The following is a 23,589-nucleotide window of genomic DNA, read 5'->3' as shown; positions in this document are numbered from 1 at the left end:
AGAAAATGGTAGAGAGGGAAATTCTGTCATACAGCTGTCACTTGAGGTCAACATTTAATTTTGTGAGCAAATCCAAATGCACAGCCACTGGGGCTCCTCTGTACCATCCTCGTTAAGAGCAGAGAATAGAGTTTGTGCTGTAGTGGTGCCAGGTGCGGTAAATGCAATGTGCCCATTGCCTGCCTACATGTTTAGTGAGGGAAACAAATCGCTGTTTAGGATAGCAGTACCCCTAGGCATAGGACAGAATTCTGCCAGTACATGTTATGTATCAAATGTCAGGGTTGCAGGTAGTCAACCAAGCACAGGGATGTGGTTCATCAAGTAGCACACTGGGTGTAAGCTCAGTTCAGGAACTGATACATGTCCAACGTATTGCAGGGAAATTAATTCAGGTAGTCTAGAAACTGCTGAGCCAGTGTTCAACATTCATTCCACCACCTGGGGCTTCACTCCTGCTGCAGCAGAGACATGAACAGCACACGTTATTTTATCCACAGTGTCTGTGGAGCTGCTTCCATCCACACCCAATGCAGTAACCTCTGGCATGGTAACCGCATGTACTTGTTGATTAGGCTGGGTTGCTTTAGCATACCTTAGAGAAATGTCCACTCTTTTTGCAGGCCACTGAGCTCCCTCTGCAAGACTTCCTGTTTAGTCCAGGGATCGGCAACCTTTGGCACACAGCCTGCCAGGGTAAGCCCCTGGTGGGTCTGGCTGGGCTGGTTTGTTTACCTGCCGCGTCCACAGGTCCGGCTGATCGCGGCTCCCACTGGCTGCGGTTCACTGTCCCAGGCCAATGGGGGCTGCTGGAAGCGACGCAGCCTGAGGGATATGCTGGCCACCCTTCCCGCAGCCCCCATTGGCCTTGGATGGTGAACCGCGGCCAGTGGGAGCTGCGATCGGCCAAAGCTGCAGACGCGGCAGGTAAACAAACTGGCCCGGTCTGCTAGGGGCTTTCCCTGGCAGGCCACGTGCCAAAAGTTGCCGATCTCTGTGTAGTCTGCAGTGGGGTGTTACATTCAGTGGTGACATTCTTTTCCTTGTGTGTTTTGAAATCACTGGGCACGTTACTTCTCATTTACATTGCCCTTGTAATTTCTCAGCTGCCTTGTTGTAGTCCAGATGTAGTGGTTGAACGGCTTACATCGCACCTGCTGTTCCTGAGCTCACTATATTCACCTCCACCATTGCTGACTCGATGTGATTAGCAATGGTTACAGCTTTTTGCCATTTCAATTCTGGTTCAAGCAGTAAATGTTCTCTAATACAAGGCACAGCTCTTTTCTCCATGAGCCGATCTCAAATAATTTCATCTGCCATGTTGCCAAAAATCACATGTGACAATCAGTTCCCTTAAAGCAGCAATATACTGATCTGTCAATTCCCCTGGTTTCCACGCTGGTGGAATTTATAACATGCAGCTACCACATTCACTTTAGACACACACAAAAATTAATGCAGAGAGTGCTGTATCATATTTATTATTCAGAAGGGAAGAGTGTAACATATACGCTGCCCTTCTGCTCCAAGGCACTTAAATAAGCAAAGCACATTTTCTTACTTCAGAGAGTTCTCGGTTATTAACTGCAAGAACATCGTACTCAGATACTCTTATCCAAGCATTAAAAGCAATTGGAAGCTCTCCTAGGCTTTGAAGAAGGGTGCAGGTGGATTCAGGGGCAGGAGAGCCATCCTAGTCACCACTTGGTTGAGCAGTGGAGGCCGAGACCAAAAAAGTGAAATCCAACATCAAACAGCTCCAGAAGCAGCTGCTGCAGCAGCCCCTGGCCTCAGCACATACAGATGTGCTTACCCTTCCTGCTAGTTCTCTAACCTCAAAGACGACAGCTCCCAGAAATCAATCCTGTATCTAGCAATATCACACGGGGCTCTGCTAGGCCTTGTTTGCACACTGCGGGGAGTTGGGTCGGGGACTCTCAAGTATTCATAGACTGTCCCCACAAAGCATGGCAGGGAGGCAACTGGCAATTCATTCTCTAATCAAAGAATCTGCATTGCCTTTGTTGTAATAACCTGGAGCTACCCCCTCTCTGAGCCCTGAGTATTTTTCCAGGGGAAACCCCTCACGTCACACGAGTCCCAAAGTGGATTTGGATCTCAGTCAGCGTAGGTCAAAGACAAAGAAACATAATCAAAAGAAGAAATAAAAGATCTGGTCCTGCTGCTGTAGATGCTGCTCTCTCTGTAGTTTCCAGCCCTTTCTAGGATGGACACTTCAAGTCATCAGAAAAGGATGTTTCTCTTTCTCCTGCACACACCCTTAGAAGTTGTGTGGCAAGAAACAAGAGCTGATTTTCAAGCATTTTTCTTCACCTTTTTATCTCCTCTTCTGTTTTCTCCAAAATTAAAGGTCTAATAGTCTTTAAAAGTCTTTCAAAGATTCATTCACAGATTCATAGATTCCAAGGCCAGAAGGGACCATTATGATTCTGACAGCAGATCTTTTAGAAAAACAGCCAATCTTGATTTTAAAATTGCCAGTGAAGGAGACCTCACCACAACCCTTGGTAAGTTGTTCCAATAGTTCAGTGGTTCTCAAACTTTTTTGTTTGGGGACCACTTGAAAATTGCTGAGGGTCTCAGCGGACCACTTAATGATCTTTCCAAAAGTTGTTGTACCATTAACTAACTATTGTAAAGCGCCTTGGATAAAAAAAACACCTTAATAATAATTAATGGTTTTTTTGTTCTACAAATAAAAGCACACAACTCATATTTTAATATCAGTATTCTTACCTTTCTAATGCGATGGATGTGCCTCTCTTCCCCACCACAGCCAATACAGAGCTGAGGCTAGGAAGGAGTGGGGTTTCTCCCTCACCACAGCAACCACAGAGCTGGGACTGGGAAGGAGGGGGGTCTCTCCCCCACCCCAGCAGCCAGAGAGCTGAGACTGGGAAGGAGGGCCTTCCCTCCCCAGCAGCCGCAGCCCTGGAGCTGGGGAAAGTCGCCTTTCTCTGGCCGCTGCAGCCGTGTACGTCCCAAATTCCCCACACCTCCTCTTCTCACCCCACTGCCCCCTCCCACTTATCCCCTATTCCCCCCAAGGCCACAACTTCACCTTACATGTGTGTCTTCTCCAGGGTCCAGGCACCTAATTAGTGGAGTCACGCCTGGGTGGGTGGCCCTTCATTCTCTCATGTGCGACCTTAGAGGGAACTATCTGCGGACAACCTGAATGGAGCTCGCGGACCACAATTTGAGAACCACTGCAATAGTTAATTACTCTCACTATTAAAAAATTATGCCTTATTTCCAGTCTGAATTTCTCTAGCTTCGACTTCCTGTCATTAGCTTGTGTTACACCTTTCTCTGTTAGACTGAAGAGCCATATCAAATATATGTTCCCATGTAGGTACTTATAGATTTTCTCACAGTTCTTGCACAACAAAGATGTGAAAAGAACACCCAGAGTGTGGAGAGACACACATTGAAATCTGTTAGCTTACGCTCAGGGCATAGGCTCCTGAACAACTGATGGGAAATAACTGTCAGATAGAAGGGAATTCTGGATACTCTCATGAATATGAGACACATCAAGTTCCACATCAAAATAAATTATTATTCTGCTGGGAATTCAAATTAGCAGCCCAAGTTACTGACCTGTCACCTTCAGTTCCAGAGTGGCTTCCTCATAAAAGCTGTGTGATCGGAAGAAACAGATAAACTGCCCATGGTCAGAGGGGGTGATGTTGCGTATACGCAGGACAACGCTTCCATCCACAATACCATCCTTCAGCAGCTCTGTTCTGCCCTGATAATTTGGTATTTGCTGCTCAGCCTGATCTTTTTCATTCTGATACAGATGGACAGGTTCAGAGAACTTGGATCGGTACCAGCGCACCTCCATCTCCTGAGCACTTGTGTTAGGGAAGAGGTGACAGGGTAACAGGGCATCTTGACCTGCAGAGACCATGATGGGATGATCAGGTCCAATCACCTTGAAATTCACTGTTAAAGGAACCAAGACACACAGAAAATTAGACCAGAGGGGAGCTGGATTGCTTTCATAAGAAATGATTGGTGATCTCTCACAACTGCCTAGGTTGCAACTTGACCAGCTAAAACTGAGCTAATGGGGTCTCACTGTATCTGCACTGGAAAACAGGTCAAGTTAGGACAGGCTTAGCTAGCACATGTTAACTAACCCTTGAGCTAAACTCAGCCACTTTTCCTAGTCAATACCAATCCAGAGAGAATTAAAAAATGGGTGATCTCTGTCTCTAAATGTTGTGAGCTGGTTAATGGCTGAAACCAGAACAATTAACCTGTGGAAGACTGTTTGCTAGACTGGAACCGAGGCAGATGGCCTGTACAGAGAAAGATGATACAGAACACCTGAAAGGAGAGGCTGTGTCTGTGACATGCTGTGGAGCTTAAGGCCTTGTCTACATGGGAAAGTTTTACTGGTTATGCAGGTGTAATTATACTGGTATAACTCCTATGTGGACCCCCTTATTCTGGTATAATAGTGACCTTTTTCAGTTTGCCTTAAACCCCTTCCCCAGTGACATAAGCTAAACTGAAAAAAAAAACTACTTTGTTTTATATTTGTAACTTGCTATGTATCCTTTCAAATATAGATATTTGAAAAACAATAAAATATAGTACAAAATCCTTCTTTGCCCCTTCCACTTATGACATTCTCTGCTTGGTAGCACATCACACAAAATGAATTTACAGCATGTGTCAGTCACATTCAGTTCAAATCACTCTGTTTCATATATTTGACTTATTTGTGTAATGTGCAATTCGAACTTTTGCATCATAGATTCATAGATTCCAAGGCCAGAAGTGATCATCTAGTCTGATCTCCTGTGTAACACAGGTCACAGAACTTCCTTGTATTTCACACTGGTGACGCCCCTACTGGAATTTTGTGTCCAGTCCTGGTTCTCACAATTCAAGAAGGATGTTGATAAATTGGAGCGGGTTCAGAGAAGAGCTATGAGAAGATTAAGGAATGACTTGATAATGAGCTCAATTTAGCAGAGAAAGCTATAACACAATCCAATGGCTGGTACAGAAGCCAGCAAAAATAAGTAAATAAATAAATAAGAGGTGAAAACAGGGGAGTTTGAGTGGGAGTTCAGTGGGAGGAGAAGGAAGGAGGCAAGCACCTATTCCATAGGGGACAGTGAGTGAGTTTTTGTAGTTTTGTGTGGGTTTCTTTCTTTTTTTTTTTTTTTTTCTTCTTTTTTCTTCAGTTTGCAGAGACTGGTAGGGCACAGTTTTTTGTGAGAGAAGCAGAGTTCAGATTAGGGGGCAGGGCTTCCCTGATTAGGCAGTGGGGCTTCTCTGATTGGGGGTCTATAAAGGCAGCCAAGCAGCCACCCAGTGGCACAGGAACCAGCAAACAGAGCTGAAAACAGGGGCGTTTGAGTGGGAGATTGGGGAAGGGAGTGTGTAGTGGTTTGTTTTTGCTTTGGTGTTCATTGGGGGAGGGGGATTTTGTTTGGGGATTTGTTATTTTCTCCTTGACAGGAGCTTAGGCGGGAAGGCTGTGACAGATACAGAGGCAGCAGTGGTAGTGAGACAAGGAATGGGTGAGACAATTAAGACAATCAGATGTGGAAGCTGCAGGATGTAAATTATCTGGGAGCAGGTACCCAAAAAGAGCTTGGTTTGTATGAAGTGCCGCCTGTTAGACAAGATGGAAGAGAAGATCAGAGACTTGGAGATGCAAGTGGAAACTATGGTTGTTGAGTTTTGACGGGGATTCAAGGGTGGATGGAGGGATGGATGGATGGGAAGGATGGAGGGAAGACAAGAGAAGGCTGAAGGGAAAGGTCAAGACTGGCAGATGCAAGCTACGCTGATGAACTCTGAGGGGAGACTGCTGGATGAGGAATGCGGCCACTGGAAGCATGTGACTATGAGAACCAGGCAGAGGAAAAGACCAGCTAATGAAGGAGAAACAGAGCTCAGGAATAGGTTTGCTGAGTTGGAAAATGAAGAAGGGGCACAGCAGGTAGTCACAGAAGGTGGGAGGTCAAGGAAGAAGAGAAGAACGGCTAGTCCTATAAGAAGAGGGGAAGGATACAGGATGACTCACAAAAGATTGCAAGGGTGAACAAAAGACAAGAGGACTTGCAATCAGAAGGAACCGGAGGAAGCAGGGCCGGCTCCAGGCACCAGCGCAGCAAGCTGGTGCTTGGGGCGGCCCATGGAAGGAGGTGGCACGTCCGGCTCTTCAGCGGCAATTCGGCGGCAGGTCCCTCAGTCCCTCTCGGAGGGAAGGATCTGCCGCCGAATTGCCGCCGAAGAATGAAGCGGCGCGGTGGGGCTGCCGCCGAAGTGCCGCCGATCGCGATCGCGGCTTTTTTTTTTTTTTTTTTTCCGCCGCTTCGGGTGGCAAAAACCCTGGAGCTGGCCCTGGGAGGAAGGCCAGAAAATCACAACAAAACCAAGAAAAGGAAGGTCTACATGATTGGGGACTCCCTACTAAGAAGAACAGACAGGCCTGTCACCAGAGCTGATCCGGAGAACAGACGAGTGTGCTGTCTGCCAGGAGTTAAGATACAGAATGTGGACCTGAGGCTGAAAAGAATTCTAATGGGAGCAGTAAAGAATTAACTGATTGTCCTTCACATGAGGAACAAATGATACTGCTAGATTCTCACTGAAATGCACCAAAGAAGACTATGCCAAGCTGGGGAAGACACTTAAAGAAATGGAGGCTCAGGTGATCTTCAGTGGGATTCTGCCTGGCCCTAGAGGAGGAGAGTGAAGGCAAGACAAGATTATGATGATCAACAGATGGCTCAGGCAGTGGTGCTACAAGGAGGGTTTTGGGATATTTCATGACTGGGATGCATTTACGGACAGAAGACTGTTCTCATGGGATGGACTCCACCTGAATAGGGAAGGAAATAGATTGCTGGGGTGGAGGATGGCACAACTGATTAAAAGAGATTTAAACTAGGAACTTGGGGGGAGATTGCTGGGAGATGCTCATGTAATCCTCATGCCTTATTCTAATATTGACCGGCAGGAAAGTCAAGAGAGAATACTCCAATGGAGCAAGGAAGAGCAGTATGTAGGAGAATGGACAATAAGAGGAAAGATAGTGCCAATACCAATGACGCTAAAGTCAAGTAGGCAATACTGTAAGTAGAATAACTGTACTCAATCGGGTGAGGAATCTGAGTGAAGCCAAGCAGCAACAGTTGAGATGTTTGTACACCAATGCAAGGAGCCTGGGTAACAAAATAGAGGAACTAGAACTACCAGTGCAGGAAGTGAAACCAGATATTATAGGGTTAACAGAAACATGATGGAATAGTAGTCATGAGTGGAGTACAGGAACTGAAGGGTATGTGCCGTTCAGAAAAGACAGAAATAAAGTCAAAGGTGGTGGAGTAGAATCGTATATTAATAAGGAGTTAAATTGTAAAGAAATCAGAAGTGATGGAATGGACAAAACAGAGTCTGTTTGGGTCAAAATCACTTTGGAGAAGAAAGCTACCAGAGGCTCCCCTGGATAGTGCTTGGGGTATGCTAGAGAACCCCTCCCCCCACACATCTGATTTGGATATGGATAGAGACCTTTTTATGATTATGGGAGACTTTAACTTCCCAGATATAGATTGGAGGACAAGTGCTACTAATAATAGTAGGGCCCAGATTTTCCTGGATGTGATAGCTGACAGATTTCTTCCCCAAATAGCCACCAAACCAAAAGAGCTGATGCTATTTTAGATTTGGCATTCATGAGTAGTGAGGACCTCTTAGAACAGCTAGTTGTAGGAGACAACCTTGGTTCAAGTGATCATGAGCTAATTCAGTTTAAACTAAATGGAAAGATAAAAAATAGATCTGCAGTTAGGGTTCTTAATTTCAAAAGAGCAAATTAAAAAAAGTAAGGTTTCAGAGTAGCAGCCGTGTTAGTCTGTATCCGCAAAAAGAACAGGAGTACTTGCGGCACCTTAGAGACTAACAATTGGAAAGGAAGATGATGTCTGTCTGTATCTGTACGATTTTTTTCATGAAGTTGATGGATTTCCACTCCATACGGCTAAATTCAGTGCTTTGCATAATGACAGGTTTCAGAGTAGCAGCCGTGTTAGTATGTATTTGTTAGTCTCTAAGGTGCCACAAGTACTCCTGTTCTTTTTTTAAAAAAAGTAAGGGAATTAGGGAACTGGACTAGACTGAGGAACTCAAGGATCTGACTGTGGAGGAGGCTTGGAATTACTTTAAGTCAAAGTTGCAGAGACTATCTGAAGCCTGAATCTCAAGCAAGGGGAAACATTTGTAGGGAAGGGTTACAGACCAAGTTGGATGAGCAAGCATCTCAAACTATTAAGAGAAAGCAAAAAACCAACAAGGAATGGAAGATGGGATGAATCAGTGTGACACTTTACCTCAAATTAGCACCCTGGACCCCTCATATTCACTATTATCATGTGATTATGGTTTGTTTTGTACAAAGTATGCCTCGTGAAGTATCATTTTAAAAGTGTGGATCTGTTGGATCTTAATATGCTGTGGATTTTATGTACTATCATTGTATGTGAAGTTATGAAGTATTGCTATACATGTTACTGAAATATGTTATGAGGTTGAGAGATGCCCACAGCTGGACTTTCAGTAGGGACAAAGAAGTCGCCATCGCTGGCCAGACAGGTGTTAATGGCTCATCAACACCCAGCCCTCTATCTCAGAGACTTCTTGGAGAAGGCACATATGCAATGGGGCAGCCTAACTCATGTCACAGCAAGGATCTTTCTAGCTTCTAGAAGGAAGCATAAAAGAGAGACAGTGACATCATCTCTTGGCCTCTCTCCCCGCCACCTCCATCTCAACACCTGGAAGATCGTCTGGAAGAGAAAGATTTTAAACTATGGAGATTGGTCCCAGGCTGGAAGGGTGTCCATCCGTGTATTAAGGAACTGTAAGCTACCTGTAAGATCTGCTAGGGTGAGAGACAACTTAATTCAAATCTTACTTAGTCTTTTAAAGTTAAAATTTAGACTGCATTTCTATATTTATTACTTAGGTAACCAACTTTGATTTCTATGCCTGCTACTTATAATCACTTAAAATCTTAGTTAGCCTTTTTTGCGTCTCCATCACATTGTTGACTCATAGTTAAGGCTAAGATTTTGGTATGGGTATTTTTAATAAAAGTCACAGGCAGGCTGTGGGCAATAAACAATAAATCATGGAAGCCCAAGCCCCGCTATATGGGGCTGGAGCCTGAACTCCATCTCCCAGGGCTGAAGCCTTAGCTCTGCCGCCCGGAGCTGAATCATAATTTTCAGGAAGTCACGGAGGTCCCGTAAAATCATGGAATCCATGACCTCCATGACTGACTCGTAGCCTTATTCATATTCAATCGGTGATCCACAGTAAGCCCCGGATCCTTTTCAGCAGTGTTACCATCTAGTCATTTATTCGACATTTTGTAGCTGTGCGTTTGATTTTTCCTTCCTTGGTGAAGTGCTTTGAACTTGTCTTTATTGAAATCCATCCTGTTGATTTCGGACCAATTCTCCAATTTGTTCAGGTCATTTGGAATTCTTATCCTGTCTTCCAGAGTTGTAGCAACCTCTCCCAGCTTGGTGTCATCTGCAAATTTTATCAGCATACTCTCCAGTTCATTATCCAAGTCATTAATGAAAATATTCAATAGTGATAGGTAGAATCGCAAAAGTTTAAGATGAGACAGGAGGAAAGTTTAAGGTGAAATATGATGTAAAAGTCCACTGAGTACAGGTTACACTGAGACCGAGGGGAGTAAAAAGGGAGAAAAATCAATATCTTCCCCTGCCCCCTCCCAAAACGATTTTCTTTCTCAAATTTACATAAAATGCTCTTATTATGAATTGTTTCAAAATAACAAAAGATCAATGGTATTAAAACTGTTGAGAGAAAGAAGACGACACTCTGTGACAAGAGGCTTCCTACCTGATTCCAATGTAGAAACATGGACCGTAAAAAAGAAAAGGAGGTAACTGGACAGAGAGGGGTTGCCCATGGCACAGTGCGAGTGGAAGGAAATCCTCATCTTCATTGTAACTTGATTCACACACCAGAAAGGAAAAGAAAAAACAAATTCCAAGTGAGCAACGTGCTGTAATTTGGGATACAAATTCATTGAGCACAATATGAACCCTAGGACATGTGCTAATTAATACTTGCATCAAAATGTGCGTGTTTGCTACTGTTTTTGTCAAAAGACATGTTACAAGACATGCAAATCTCGGCTTCACTGTTCACCATCTCAAATTACAGTCCAATATTCTGGACAAAGGCCTTAATACTAGCATTTGCAAAATTCATTGAAAAAATATCACAAAAATCACTAACTTTTTGGTTGTAAAATTACAAAGAGAAAGTAGCCAAGAAGAAAAAATGTATTTTGTATCTGTTTTTAAAATGCAGTGTGAGAAAAGGCATTGCAATTTCTGGGTCTGGGTCACGTGGATAAATACAGAGCATCTAAAGTCATTAGTGAACCTTTCAAGTAGAAAAAGGAGCATTTTAAAAGCAAATTAAAGGATGAGAACTTCCTGCCGTGTACCCAGGAGAAACTTCCCAGCAGTTACAGGATCACTGGGACATTTCCAGCTTCTCACAGTCAGTGAAATGGACCCTTAGTCCGGGAGGTGCCTTACAATGAAAGAATTCAAGTTACAGTACAAAGCAAAAATAATTTAGGAAAAGAGAATCAGTTCAGTATCGTCTGTCCTTGTGCACTTTTATGATGATGTTTTTTAAACAGCAGCAGAATTTACTCTTTTCTCCTGCATGTAGCAAGGCTGAAGATGCAAGTGAAATTGTAAAGCAGAAAGCCACCATTATCCTTTAGATGGTGATATGAAATTAAAGAGTCCTTATGGAAATCTGCACACAGCAATGTGCTTATCCTCTCAGACCCAGATGGCTTAGCCTCACACACATCCCGGTTGGAGCAGAGTCATTCCACTGTGGAAGAGGCTGCTTCAGCCCAGTATGATAGAGTGATGATAGTCACTCCATAGTTTAAGATTCTAATAGTTTTCTTTATAACCCTGATTTTTGACCCTACATCTATAAACTACAGGAAGATCCTATCAGCCTCAAAATTGGAACGTTAAATTTGGGGCTGAAGTAAACTATTTCTACCAAATTTGATGTGAATTGGACAAGTGGTTGCTGAATTATAACACCCTGGAAAGGAGGGTTCACTAAAGTTAAAAATCTTTTTTGCTGCTTTATAGCATAAAAAACAAACACAACCACCCATTTTCTTATGGCTCCCCGGTCCCTCTGCTCCCTGCACCCTCTACAGCAGAGGTTCAGGGGCTGCCCCGCATATGCGATCCCTGGCACAGCGCCCTAACCCTCTGAACATTCTGCTTTCATGAGACTTGCTCAATGCTCGGCTCTTCCTGCAGCCTCTTGCCTCGTTCACGTGGCAGGGCAGGGGTAGCTCCATTGCACAGACAGCATAGCTAAGCACATAGATTTGGCACACTCATTCCAAAAGGCAGTGGCTAAGTGGAGGTGACTTGGGTCTGCCCCAGGAGAGACTGACTTTCTGTTCCTAACTCTGCTAGAAGTGAGCTTGAGCAGTGTCTCCGGTCCTCAGTTACCGCCTCTGTTAGAAGGGGGAGAACGGTACTTGTTGGCCTCCTAGGATAGGGACATGGGGTGGTATTCACAAAGGTGCTTCGGTGCCTGAGTCCCATTTTTAGGCATTGCTGAGACCCATGAAACTGCTGCTTGGCTGCTGCCGAACCCTGTAGGTGCCTTAACTCACTTGGCTGCTTAGTGCCAAAGTTTCTGCAGCACAAATTCCCTATGTGCCTAAGTCTCTGCCTCCATGCATGTCCTCTGCTGCCTCCCTCTGGGTTTCCAGATGCCTATCCCCCGCCTAACCCCCAAAACAAACCACTCCACTGGGAGACATCAGCGCCATGTTCAATCCTTTCTTTTCCCCCAGCAGAGAGCGGGAAGTAAACCAGGGGTTCCCATATCCCAGGTGAGTCTCCCTAGCCCCTGAGCTAATGATTATTTTGTGTGGCGCTAGGGAGCCTCTGAGCCCAGATTGGGCCTCACATCCAAGTTGGGCAGAGGAGCACTTATCCTCCCTCAGTTCAGGAATCACTAGCAGACGTAAGCACATTCCTGCAGTCTGTCTCCAAGGGAGGGGCAGAGCTTAGCACACACCCCTCTTGCTTTGCTCCCTCTGGTTATTCACGTAGCTGGAGTAGTGTAACTTAGGTCAACTTACCCTGGTAGTGAAGACAAGCCCTAAGACTGTGATGTGCAGAGGAACATTAACACTAGAGGTGAGACTAAACCACATGATCTCCTGGCTCTCAGCCCAGCACTCCTCCCTCGAGCCTCGGGGAGTTAAACTCATTCTGTGCAGGGGGCCAAATTCCATTTTTATTATGATCTCTGGCCCATTTGGGGCTCACCACTCTCCTCATTCCAAAGTGGAGCCCTCACCAACCCCAATGGGAGATTGAGAGCAGAATGCAGCCTTTATAGAGTAAATTCACTGTTCATTATCATCACTGTGTGTTACTTCTTCAAGGCCATGTTATTGCGCTCACCATCACCCAGTTGAGAAAATGCTCACCACTGTGACCACCATTCTCTCTGTTCTTTGTTCATCTTCCTTCGCCATCCTCCTTTATCTTTTTCTCTTTCTCTTCCCTTACTTTATGGGTCTCCTCCTGGCTTCCCTCAGCATTCCTTCCCTTCCGCTACAACCAATTTACCTTCAGGGCTTCCCACCCACCCCCTTCCCATCCCTATCCCTATCCCAGCGGCTAAAATGGACAGTGGTGAAATAGTTAATGCTAAGGTACTGACAGAAAACACCCCCATGTTCACACCCGACACACCACTGCAATAATGTTTGTACAAGGCATGCCTTCTGAGGTGTCATTTAAAAACTCATCACTTGCTGATCAATCATATCATATCATGGCAAAATGCATGTAGGAGTGTTATATGTGAAATTATCAACATAAACTAAAATCATAACTAAAAGTATGTTTTCCAGGTAAGTCTGGGGAGTGGCCAAACTAGTTCCTCAGAGACAAAGGGCAAGCTGACACCACAGCCAGGTGAAAACAAGGCTGATGGACCAGTACCTGCTAAGTGGCCGTTCTTTGGCAGGAAACGGGGAGGGACAAAAATCTCCATCCTGGCAAAGAAAAAGCATGGAGTTTCCATCCACACCGACTACCTATCACTTTGCTCCCAGCTGGAAATGCGTCTCAAAGGGGGGACAGGATTATAAAAAGGAGGAGTAGACACCTCTAGGGTCCCTCCTCTCTCTCTCTCCCTGCCCATCACATTTTCTACACCTGAAAAGACAGAGAAAGCAACTGTTGGACTATAGGTGAGGGGTCCTGACTTAAAGAGTTTGGTCTGTAAGACTGCTGAAAGCATAGGTGAAAAACTTGGCTTGAATCTAATATAGTTTGTTAAATTAGACGTTAGTAAGCTTTCTGTCTTTATTTTTCTTGTAACCATTTCTGACTTTTATGCCTCATTACTTGTACTCACTTAAAATCTATTTCATTGTAGTTAATAAACTTGTTTTAATGTTTTACCTAATCCAGTGTATCTGGAGTGACATTTCCCTCCGTGCTTTACATAACATTTTATTGTAAACAGGGTCATGTTCAGGGTCTCAAAAGTGTGTGTGTGTGGGGGGGGGCAATGGCAGAAACCCATCTCAGTGTCTCCTTGGGAGACAGAGGAGCCAAAGGAGCCAGCGGGCCCTGGCAGAGAGCTCAGGGCTTGGGTTACATGGACAGACCCTTCAGATCACCTCCTGTTGCAGCAAGCAGGGGTCCAGACGGGGACACCGCATGCAAAGAGCTCAGAGCCCCTTGGTCCTAGCTTGAGTCACTGAGCCCCTACCACAGGAGGAATAAGGGGCTGTCCCTCCCTTGGAGATCAGGGGAGTCACAGGAGGGGACTACTTTTTTTCCTATGAGGTGAGTAAAAAAGCATTTGAAGACTTATGGGTATTGAAATCAGCTCATTTGTCAGGTGCCCCAGCTCTGCAATGCCTTCCCAAATAATTTCCCCACAAACACAATCTCACCCCAACCTTCAGGCAGAGCTGACTTATCTTTTGGAATTTAGAGAAGATGCAAAAGTTGGCTTTAAACAAAAACTTAGTTGCAGACTTAACTCTGGAGAGGCTGCTGCCTATGTCTCCAGCTCTCCTCCAGGGCCCACGCTGATTTTTGCCAGTTGATACCCTGGTAAGGGTTTCCAGGGGCAGAGCGTTTACCAGGAATCCAGTTTACGGTGGCACTTGTTGTGTTCACAGCATACACATACAGAGAAATTAAATAACAATACAACTTTTCTTCTATGAATTCAGAACACACAAGAACCAACACTAAGAAGAGAGACAAAGCCGGCTGTTCCCTAAAACAGAGTGGCACAGTTCTCCCCACTTTAAGCTGGCTGTCTGCAAAGTGACTGCTGGCACAGTCACACACTCAGCTACTGAGCCCTCTAGCCTGCCAGCGGGACCAGGGAATTCCTCACCTCTCCGCCCCCCCTCCCCCTGCGTTTAAAGTGATAGCTGGCAATTCCAACACAGTCAGAGCTCAGTACACCCCAGCACTGAGGACCTCTAATCTCTCCTACGCTCAAGCAGCCATTGAGGGTCAGTGCAGCTCAAGGAAGTGGGTATGACCAGGACTGCCAAGGAATGCACTGGCTCAGCCCCTCCCCTCAGTGATGCCTGCTGATGGGGCTCTAGCAAGTGCTAAAGCTGGCCCCCTCCTGCGAGAACCCTTAGAACAGCAGCAGAAGTAACATCATCAGCCCTGTGTCTGGGTAACTCCCCCCTCTCCCTGGCATAGAAGGGTCCTCATGGCCCAACCAGTACCGGGTTTACCATGGTGCCGGGCCTAGAGTCAGAAGGAGCCCCGGCCAGCCTGATCCCCCGGCCGGCTGAGCCAACCAGAAAAGCTGCCCCCACCGCTGCTCTGCCCCAGCCCCGCCACCACTCCACCCTTTCCCCTGAGGACTGCAGCAGGGGTCGGGCATGCCCTGCACTCACCGGGCGGCGGGAAATGCAGCGACCCAGACCCACCCTGCTCCACTGGCTTGTGCTGGGGGGCCGTTGCCCCCTGCCCCACAAGCCTGGGGAGGAGATGGAGCAGTGGGGAGGGGCATGGGATGGGGAAAAGAAGGGAATAGGGGAAGTGGGGGGAGGAGGCAGGAGGCAGTGGGTGGGATGGGGAGGAGATGTAGGGGTGAGGAAGGGGCATGGGATGGGGAAGAGAAGGTGATAGAGGAAGCGGGGGCCCAGCATGCGGATCCCCTTGGCAGCAGCTGGGGCTCCCCTGTTAAGCAGGCCCATCAAACCCTCACCCGGACAAGCCCCACCTCCCCTGCATCTGTACCACCCAACTGAGCCCCAACCACCTACACCTGGACCCCCACCCAAATGAACCCCACCTCCCCTGCACCCAGACTCCCCCCCACTGAGCTCCAACCACTTTCACTTCCCCCCGCCCAGACTCCCATTGCTCCTGCACCTGAACCTCCCTGTGCATCCAGATCCCCCACTGAGCTGCCCTGCACCAGACTGCCCCACACAGAACCCTCTTACCCCCATCTGGATCCCCCCACACTAAGTCCCTCTGCACTTGGATCCTGCTGCCAGGCTGAGCCTCCCTGCCCACATCTGGTGTGCCTGGCGCAAAAGGGGCAGGGCCCCTGGCAGGGGGGAAAGGGAGGAGGTGTTGCCTGATATATTAATAATGTACACACTTGGACTGAGGTGGAGATGGACATAGGAGACGGAAGTGTTGAGAGTCTCTGGGTTAGGCTAAAAGGGGTAAAAAACAAGGGTGATGTCATGCTAGGAGTCTACTACAGGCCACCTAACCAGGTGAAAGAGATGGATGAGGCTTTTTTTAAACAACTAACAAAATCATCCAAAGCCCAAGATTTGGTGGTGATAGGGGACTTCAACTATCCAGATATATGTTGGGAAAATAACACAGCGGGGCACAGACTATCCAATAAGTTCTTGGATTGCATTGCAGACACCTTTTTATTTCAGAAGGTTGAAAAAGCTACTGGGGGGAAGCTGTTCTAGATTTGATTTTAACAAATAGGGAGGAACTCGTTGAGAATTTGAAAGTGGAAGGCAGGTTGGGTGAAAGTGATCATGAAATCAGAGTTCACAATTCTAAGGAAGGGTAGAAGGGAGTACAGCAAAATAGAGACAATGGATTTCAGGAAGGCGGATTTTGGTAAGCTCAGAGAGCTGATAGGTAAGGTCCCATGGGAATCAAGACTGAGGGGGAAAACAACTGAGGAGAGTTGGCAATATTTCAAAAGGGACACTATTAAGAGCCCAAAAGCAAGCTATTCCGCTGGGTAGGAAAGATAGAAAATGTGGCCAGCTTAGCTTAACCACGAGATCTTGCATGATCTAAAAAATAAAAAGGAGTCATATAAAAAATGGAAACTAGGACAAACTACAAAGGATGAATATAGGCAAACAACAAAGGGGCAAGATTAGAAAGGCAAAGGCACAAAATGAGTTCCAACTAGCTACAGGAATAAAGGGAAACAAGAAGACTTTTTACCAATACATTGGAAGCAAGAGGAAGGCCAAGGACAGGGTAGGCCCACTGCTCAGTGAGGAGGGAGAAACAGTAACGGGAAACTTGGAAATGGCAGAGATGCTCAATGACTTCTTTGTTTCAGTCTTCACTGAGAAGTCTGAAGGAATGCCTAACATCGTGAATGCCAATGGGGAGGGGGTAGGTTTGGAAGATAAAATGAAAAAAGAACAAGTTAAAAATCTCTTAGAAAAGTTAGATGCCTGTAAGTCACCAGGGCCTGATGAAATGCATCCTAGAATACTCAAGGGGCTAACAGAGGAGGTATCTGAGCCTCTAGCTATTATCTTTGGAAAATCATGGGAGACAGGAGAGATTCCAGAAGACTGGAAAAGGGAAACATAGTGCCCATCTACAGAAAGGGAAATAAAACCAACCCAGGAAACTACAGACCAGTTAGTTTAACTTCTGTGCCAGCAAAGATAATGGAGCAAGTAATTAAGGAAATCATCTGCAAACACTTGGAAGGTGGTAAGGTGATAGGGAATAGCCAGCATGGATTTGTAAAGAACAAATCATGTCAAACCAATCTGATAGCTTTCTTTGATAGGATAACGAGTCTTGTGGATAAGGGAGAAGCGGTGAATGTGCTATACCTAGACGTTAGTAAGGCATTTGATACGGTCTCGCATGATATTCTTATCAATAAACTAGGCAAATACAACTTAGATGGGGCTACTAAAAGGTGGGTGCATAACTGGCTGGATAACCATACTCAGAGAGTAGTTATTACTGGTTCCCAATCCTGCTGGAAAGGTATAACAAGTAGGGTTCCGCAGGGGTCTGTTTTGGGACCGGCTCTGTTCAATATCTTCATCAACGACTTAGATATTGGCATAGAAAGTACGCTTATTAAGTTTGCGGATGATACCAAACTGGGAGGGATTGCAACTGCTTTCAGGGATAGGGTCATAATTCAAAATGATCTGGACACATTGGAGAAATGGTCTGAGGCAAACAGGATGAAGTTTAATAAAGACAAATGCAAAGTGCTCCACTTAGGAAGGAACAATCAGTTTCACACATACAGAATGGGAAGTGACTGTCTAGGAAGGAGTACGGAGAAAGGGATCTAGGGGTTATAGTGGACCACAAGCTAAATATGAGTCAACAGTGTGATGCTGTTGCAAAAAAAAGCAAACATGATTCTGGGATGCATTAACAGGTGTGTTGTGAACAAGACACGAGAAATCATTCTTCCGCTCTACTCTGCGCCTCAACTAGAGTATTGTGTCCAGTTCTGGGCACCGCATTTCAAGAAAGGTATGGAGAAATTGGAAAGGGTCCAGAGAAGAACAACAAAAATGATTAAAGGTCTAGAGAACATGACCTATGAAGGAAGGCTGAAAGAATTGGGTTTGTTTAGTTTGGAAAAGAGAAGACTGAGAGGGGACATGATAGCAGTTTTCAGGTATCTCAAAGGGTGTCATAAGGAGGAGGGAGAAAACTTGTTCATCTTAGCCTCTAAGGACAGAACAAGAAGCAATGGGCTTAAACTGTAGCAAGGGAGGTTTAGGTTGGATATTAGGGAAAAGTTCCTAACTGTCAGGGTGGTTAAACACTGGAATAAACTGCCTAGGGAGGTTGTGGAATCCCCATCTCTGGAGATATTTAAGAATAGGTTAGATAAATGTCTATCAGGGATGGTCTAGACAGTATTTGGTCCTGCCATGAGTGCAGGGGACTGGACTTGATGACCTCTCGAGGTCCCTTCCAGCCCTAGAATCTATGAATCTATGAACCTATGGCCCTTGTGCTGTGTCAGGGTCTGATTCAGCCTCACTGCCAAGTCCCTGTCCCAGGGGGGCACGGGAGGCTGCAGGGTATTCTCCCACCTCCATTCAGCCTGTCATGGTGGAGCTTCCACATTTATTTATTGTAAAAAAAAATAGCAAAATTTTAAAATATTATGCACAGAATTTGATGGAGAGTTCCCTCAGGAATAGGGGGCGCTGTACAGCTGTGATGGTGGGACTGTGAAGGGGTGCTGGACAGTAGGGGACCTGTGGGTGGGGGAGCTGGGCAGGGGGTATGGTTTGCAGGGTGCTGTGCAGCTGTGGTGGGAGGTCAGCGAGAGGGGTCTCTGGGCAGGGGGTGCTGGGCATAGCAGGTCCGGGGGCATTGGGCATAGGGATCTGTGGGGGAGATCTCTGGGCAAGGGGGCGCCGGGCATACGGATCTGTGGGGGCAGTCTCTGGGTAAGGGGGCGCTGGCATAAGGGCAGGGCACTGAGCAGGGGGCAATGTGGAAGGGGCACGGCAGCGCAGGGCTGGGCAGGCCAGTGCGCGTCTAGCAGTTTTGGATTTGTAAACAGTGCCCTTGTGCTGGGCTGAGTGGGGCCACTCCTGCTGCGCTGTGCCTCATTGCCCCCAACCGGCCCCTCGCTCTGCAGACCGCCCCCCATCACATGCCCTATTTCCCCAATGGGGGCTCACAAATATGTTTGGCGCCAGGCCCACAAAAAGTTAATCCGGCCCTGGGCCCAACATGCTGGAATTGACCCCGCCCTGCACCAGCAGTAGCGTAGCTAGGGGGGAGCAGGGGGAGCATCTGCTCCCCCGAGCCCAGAATTCCCCAAGTGGCGCCTTTTCCAGAGCCGCTCCGTCTTTCAGCGGCCCTGCGCATGCGCCACTCCATCTTTCGGCCGCATTTCAGCGCATGCGCAGGGCTGCTGAAGGACATGCACCTTTTTTCTCCGCCGCTCCTCCTCGGCAGCAACCCTGGCTACGCCACTGTGCACCAGCCTTATTGAATCTGGCCTACGGCATTTCCCTTCTTCTAGTCTCTTCGAGCAGAACTTCAGTGGAGTGAGCTGATGGCAAATACAGACAGTGAACGGAGAAGGAGAAGGAGAGAGCACACATTCCTCTGCCGAGAGCTTGCAGGAAAGTCACCAGAGCAGAAGGGCTGGAATGTAAATCTAATGCCAGGAAATCATGCAGAAGAGCGAGTAAACAGACACTATTTCAGTCTGTGTTACAGGGTAATGGGAAAGGGCCGCAAAGATGTCTGAGCATTTTAGACATTTCTGCAGCAATATTTAAAGTAGGAAACCGAGAGCCCCGGATGGACTTCCGCCCATAGGAACAGCTCCCAGGAAGAATAACAGAGCCATCACCCAGAGCAATTGAGGGCTGACACTCACCTGCCTGCTGGATCCTACAGGGAAGGGCAGAGGCTGGTGGCAGAAGAAGGGCTCCCAGCTACAACTGCATTGCCCCCGGGCACGTCTGACTCCAGTCTGTTCAGACAACTATTGCATAAAGTACAGCAATTTTATAGGAACTGAAACCATCTCCATGCACCCAGCAGCTTCCAACGGAAAGTGAAACCATTGCTGGTAAATTACAGGAATCTCATTTATGATACACAGACTAAAAGAAATACACACACAGTCCTAGGGCGGTGACAGTTTTAGTGTTTAAGGCTTTTCCCCTGCTTGCTCAGAGTCACTATCACAGCAATCAATTGTATTTCTGTCGTACACACACACCAAGGCTTTCTGCCCCCATGAGCACAACACTCTTCTGACTGAAGGAGTGTGCCAGAGGGGTGCAGAACTAATCAGACCTCAGCAGGAGACCTTGGCCAAGGCAGGAAAGGCCTCCCTGCAGTTCCAGGTAATTCACAATTTTTCTGGTGCAAAATAACACAAACTCTCTGAGACACATGTCACATTCTCCTTCCACAGTGGGGAATAAACAACAAGAGCCATACTCTGCCTGGCCTTCACGCGGGTGGGTCGTGTGAGCTCAGAGAGGCTTTCCCTCACTACTTGCATGGCCTAGATAAAGTCCCCCCGACCCTGTGCCAGCAGGACTAGAGCAGGGCAGGCAGCCCTATGAAGTGGTGCAGCAGCTGACATACTCCCACTGCATGTGCTCTAACCCAACCAATATCCGCCGTCCTCCAGAGCTCTCTGCCCTGGCTTCTAATCAGAAAGGCCCTGTCTGGCTCCCCGGTACAGGAGAAGGAACCAGCCCCTTCCCCAGAGCCTAACAGGTCCTTCTTTATTTGATAGAGTTACAGGGGAGGGTTGAGGGTTGCTCCTGGGCAGCTAGCGGGGCTGTTTTGCAGCTTTGATTTATTGCCTGGCTGGGTTCATTCATTCTGTGTGTGGGATGATGTTTTCCTGCTGGGAGGGCGCCATTAGCTGTTGTGACCCTAACGAATTGGTCAGGCACCCAGAGTTCTTTGCAGGGTATTTTGGTTGGTATTTCACTCTAAGAAAGGCTAATAGTAAATAACAGAACTGGTTTTGCATGTTTTCCGCCAGGGGAGGTGTCAAAATGCAGCAATGTCCCACGACTCAGCCAGCCAGGGCTACCCAGAGGATTCAGAGGGCCTGGGGCAAAGCGGGGGAGCTGCGGTGCTTGTACTTACCCAGCAGCAGTCCGGGTCTTCAGCGGCATTTCGGCAGCAAGGGACCCTTCAGTCGCGCCACATTTTTGGCAGCACTGAAGGGCCCCCCCCCGCCACCAAAATGCCGCCGAAGACCCGGACCACCACGGGCCAGGGCTCACGGGGTCCCGGGACCTGGGGCAAATTGCCCCACTTGCCCCCCCCCCCGCCACGGAGACTCCCCTGCTCATGTTCACACCGGTGCTGTCTGCCTCTGATCCAAACATTCCAAGCAAACTGCTGCTAGAGTGCACAGGGAGAACTGGTAGCTGCAGGGCGGTGAGCTCCGAGCTCCATACAACCTGCCGCTGCCCCGCCCACCTTCTTTGGCATGTGAGTACGCAAATAAAGGATGCTGTACAAAGCAAACAAGGTGTGGCCAGTCCCCAGAGCACCCAGGGGCAGCATTTGCACAGAAAGAGCCTGATTGGCTCAGTGCCAAGTGGGCTAACTGGTCTTGGCTCATCTCTCACATCAGAAGAAGCTGGGCCAATAAAAGATACTGTTTTACAAGGTGGGTGAGGCAATAACTGGAAATCCAGGCTCAGGGTCCTTCCAGCCTCTCTCTGCCCTTCCCCATCCCACCCAATACACAAGGGACCCCAGGCTTCCAGCCCTACCTGCAGGAAAAGCCCCTCCAACCCCACAAAGCAGTGTCTTCTTAAGAAAGCTGTTAAACCAAGTAGTTTTAATGAATAACCTTTCAAAAGTTGAACATGAAAAAGATGGAGCACTGAAGCAGTTTTGTAACTGACACACACACTTGTTTATGTAAAATAACCAAAATTCATGACAGTTGTAATTTGTGGAGAAGTCAAACTTTTTGCTAAAGAACTCAGTAACTGTAACCATTTTTTAAAAAGCAGGAAGGAATGTGGGGAAACATACTGCTTCATTACCATATAATTTCTCTCCTTCACACAGTTACTCAATCCTTCGTGCTGACACATGGCTTTTGTCTTTTTAAACCAGGGTAGGCTCTAGGTTATTTGCCGCCCCAAGCAAAAAAATTTTTGGCTGCCCACCGTCCCAGCCCTGGGCTCCTCACTGCACCCCCCTGCCACCCCAGCCCTGGGCTCTCACCCCTTGACCCGCACCACTCTGCCGCCCCAGCCCTGGGCTCTCCCACACACACACCTCCTGCTGCCCCAGCCCTGGGCTCACCCCCACCCCGCCCACCTGCACCATCCTTCCGCCGCAGCCCTGGGTCACTGGTAACTCGCTCCCATGGCAGGTCATTCAGCAGGAATTTTAGATGTGCACAGAACACAGACAGGATCGGTTCCCACATGGTTACAGAACTGCAGTAAAATAGAACAATTTTCAGCTTGTGTGATTGGAGGATATCTGGATGCATATTATAAGACTGTTCTACATAAATGAGGAAAAGTTAAGGTGCCTTTATTATTCTTTTGTTCCACTCTTTCTTTCTATGGGAAATTTGCCAATGCAATATCACTGTCTTCCTTTTAAACAAACAAACAAACAAACAAAAGGCAATGGCTGTTGAAAATAGCAATTCCAGTCCTAATAACCACTGAGAAGCATTTCTTGCTCAGTTTTATCCTACTTTTTCTACAGCAAGTTACAGTGGATCAGTATATTTGATTTGGGAGAAATGAAGTAACAGCTGCCCAAACGGAGCTTGAGCACTCCTGAATTTTTAGGTGTTCAAATCTGGAATGCAGGTGCTGGGGGAGCGAGGGGAGCCTCTGGCTCCGCAGGGGAGTATGGTAGCATGTATGCAGTAGCGTGTCTGGCGCTGCACGAAGCCAGACACGCTGGTCTGAGTGGCATGGTAAGGGGGTTGGGGGGTTGGAGAAGGGGTAGGAGGTTCCGGGGGGGGCAGTAAAGGGACAGGGAGCAGGGGGGGTTGGATGGGGCGGAGGTTGGAGGGGGCAGTCAGGGGCAGGGAGAAGGGGGGGTTAGATGGGTCAGGGGTTTGGGGGGGGGCAGTTAGGGGACAAGCAGCAGTTGGATAGGCATGGGAGTCCCAGGGGGTTGTCAGGGGACAGGTAGAGGGTGGGGTCCTAGAGGGGAAGTTGGAGGGGGTCTCAGGAAGGGGGAAGTTGGGTACAAGGACCAGTGGGGCTTAGACAGGGGGTGGGGTCCTGGGGGGCAGTTGGGGCAGTTGTCCCGGGAGGGGGTGATCAGGGGCAGGGAGCGGGGGAGTTGGATGGGCTGGGATTTCTGTGGGGGGCAGTCGGATGGGGGCAGGGTGGGGCTACCCTCCCTCCCCGTGGAGTGTCCTATTTTTTGAATGTTAAAATATGGAATCCCTACTCACAGCACAGCTCTCCATTCACAGCAGGCTACAGCATGAGGTCTCCGCTTCCTCACTCCCTCCCCCTCTTTCCTGTTGGTAGTGGCCAAGGGAATGCTGGGAAATGTAGTTCTTTCCCTGCTCCAGGGCTGGCTCTATAGGCAGGGAGCTAACCAACGAACAACAGCTCCCAGGGGCCCCTGTTGTTTCTCAGCTCCCATGCTGGATCCCTGCCGCCCCTGCAAATGGGCTGCCCCAAGCACGTGCTTGCTTTGCTGATGCCTA

General features: G+C 47.6%; 1 protein-coding gene across 1 annotated transcript in view; it reads right to left on the bottom strand.

The window, feature by feature from the left end:
• LOC128833535 (butyrophilin subfamily 1 member A1-like) overlaps positions 1–19,860 on the bottom strand; it is a 41,845-nt gene extending 21,985 nt beyond the window's left edge. Inside the window, exons 1-3 of the mRNA XM_054021493.1 lie at positions 19,786–19,860; positions 9,937–10,047; positions 3,628–3,975 (exon numbers count right to left, since the gene is read on the bottom strand). Coding sequence (XP_053877468.1) covers positions 3,628–3,975; positions 9,937–10,042 — 454 coding nt within the window. The 5' untranslated portion in view covers positions 10,043–10,047; positions 19,786–19,860. The remainder of the gene's footprint in view (positions 1–3,627; positions 3,976–9,936; positions 10,048–19,785) is intronic.
• Positions 19,861–23,589: the final 3,729 nt, after the last annotated feature.

This window comes from Malaclemys terrapin, chromosome 3, assembly GCF_027887155.1.
Source record: "Malaclemys terrapin pileata isolate rMalTer1 chromosome 3, rMalTer1.hap1, whole genome shotgun sequence".
NCBI classification, from domain to species: domain Eukaryota; kingdom Metazoa; phylum Chordata; order Testudines; family Emydidae; genus Malaclemys; species Malaclemys terrapin.
Note: the sequence above shows the minus strand (reverse complement) of the source record. Positions and strands in the feature narration are given on the sequence as shown.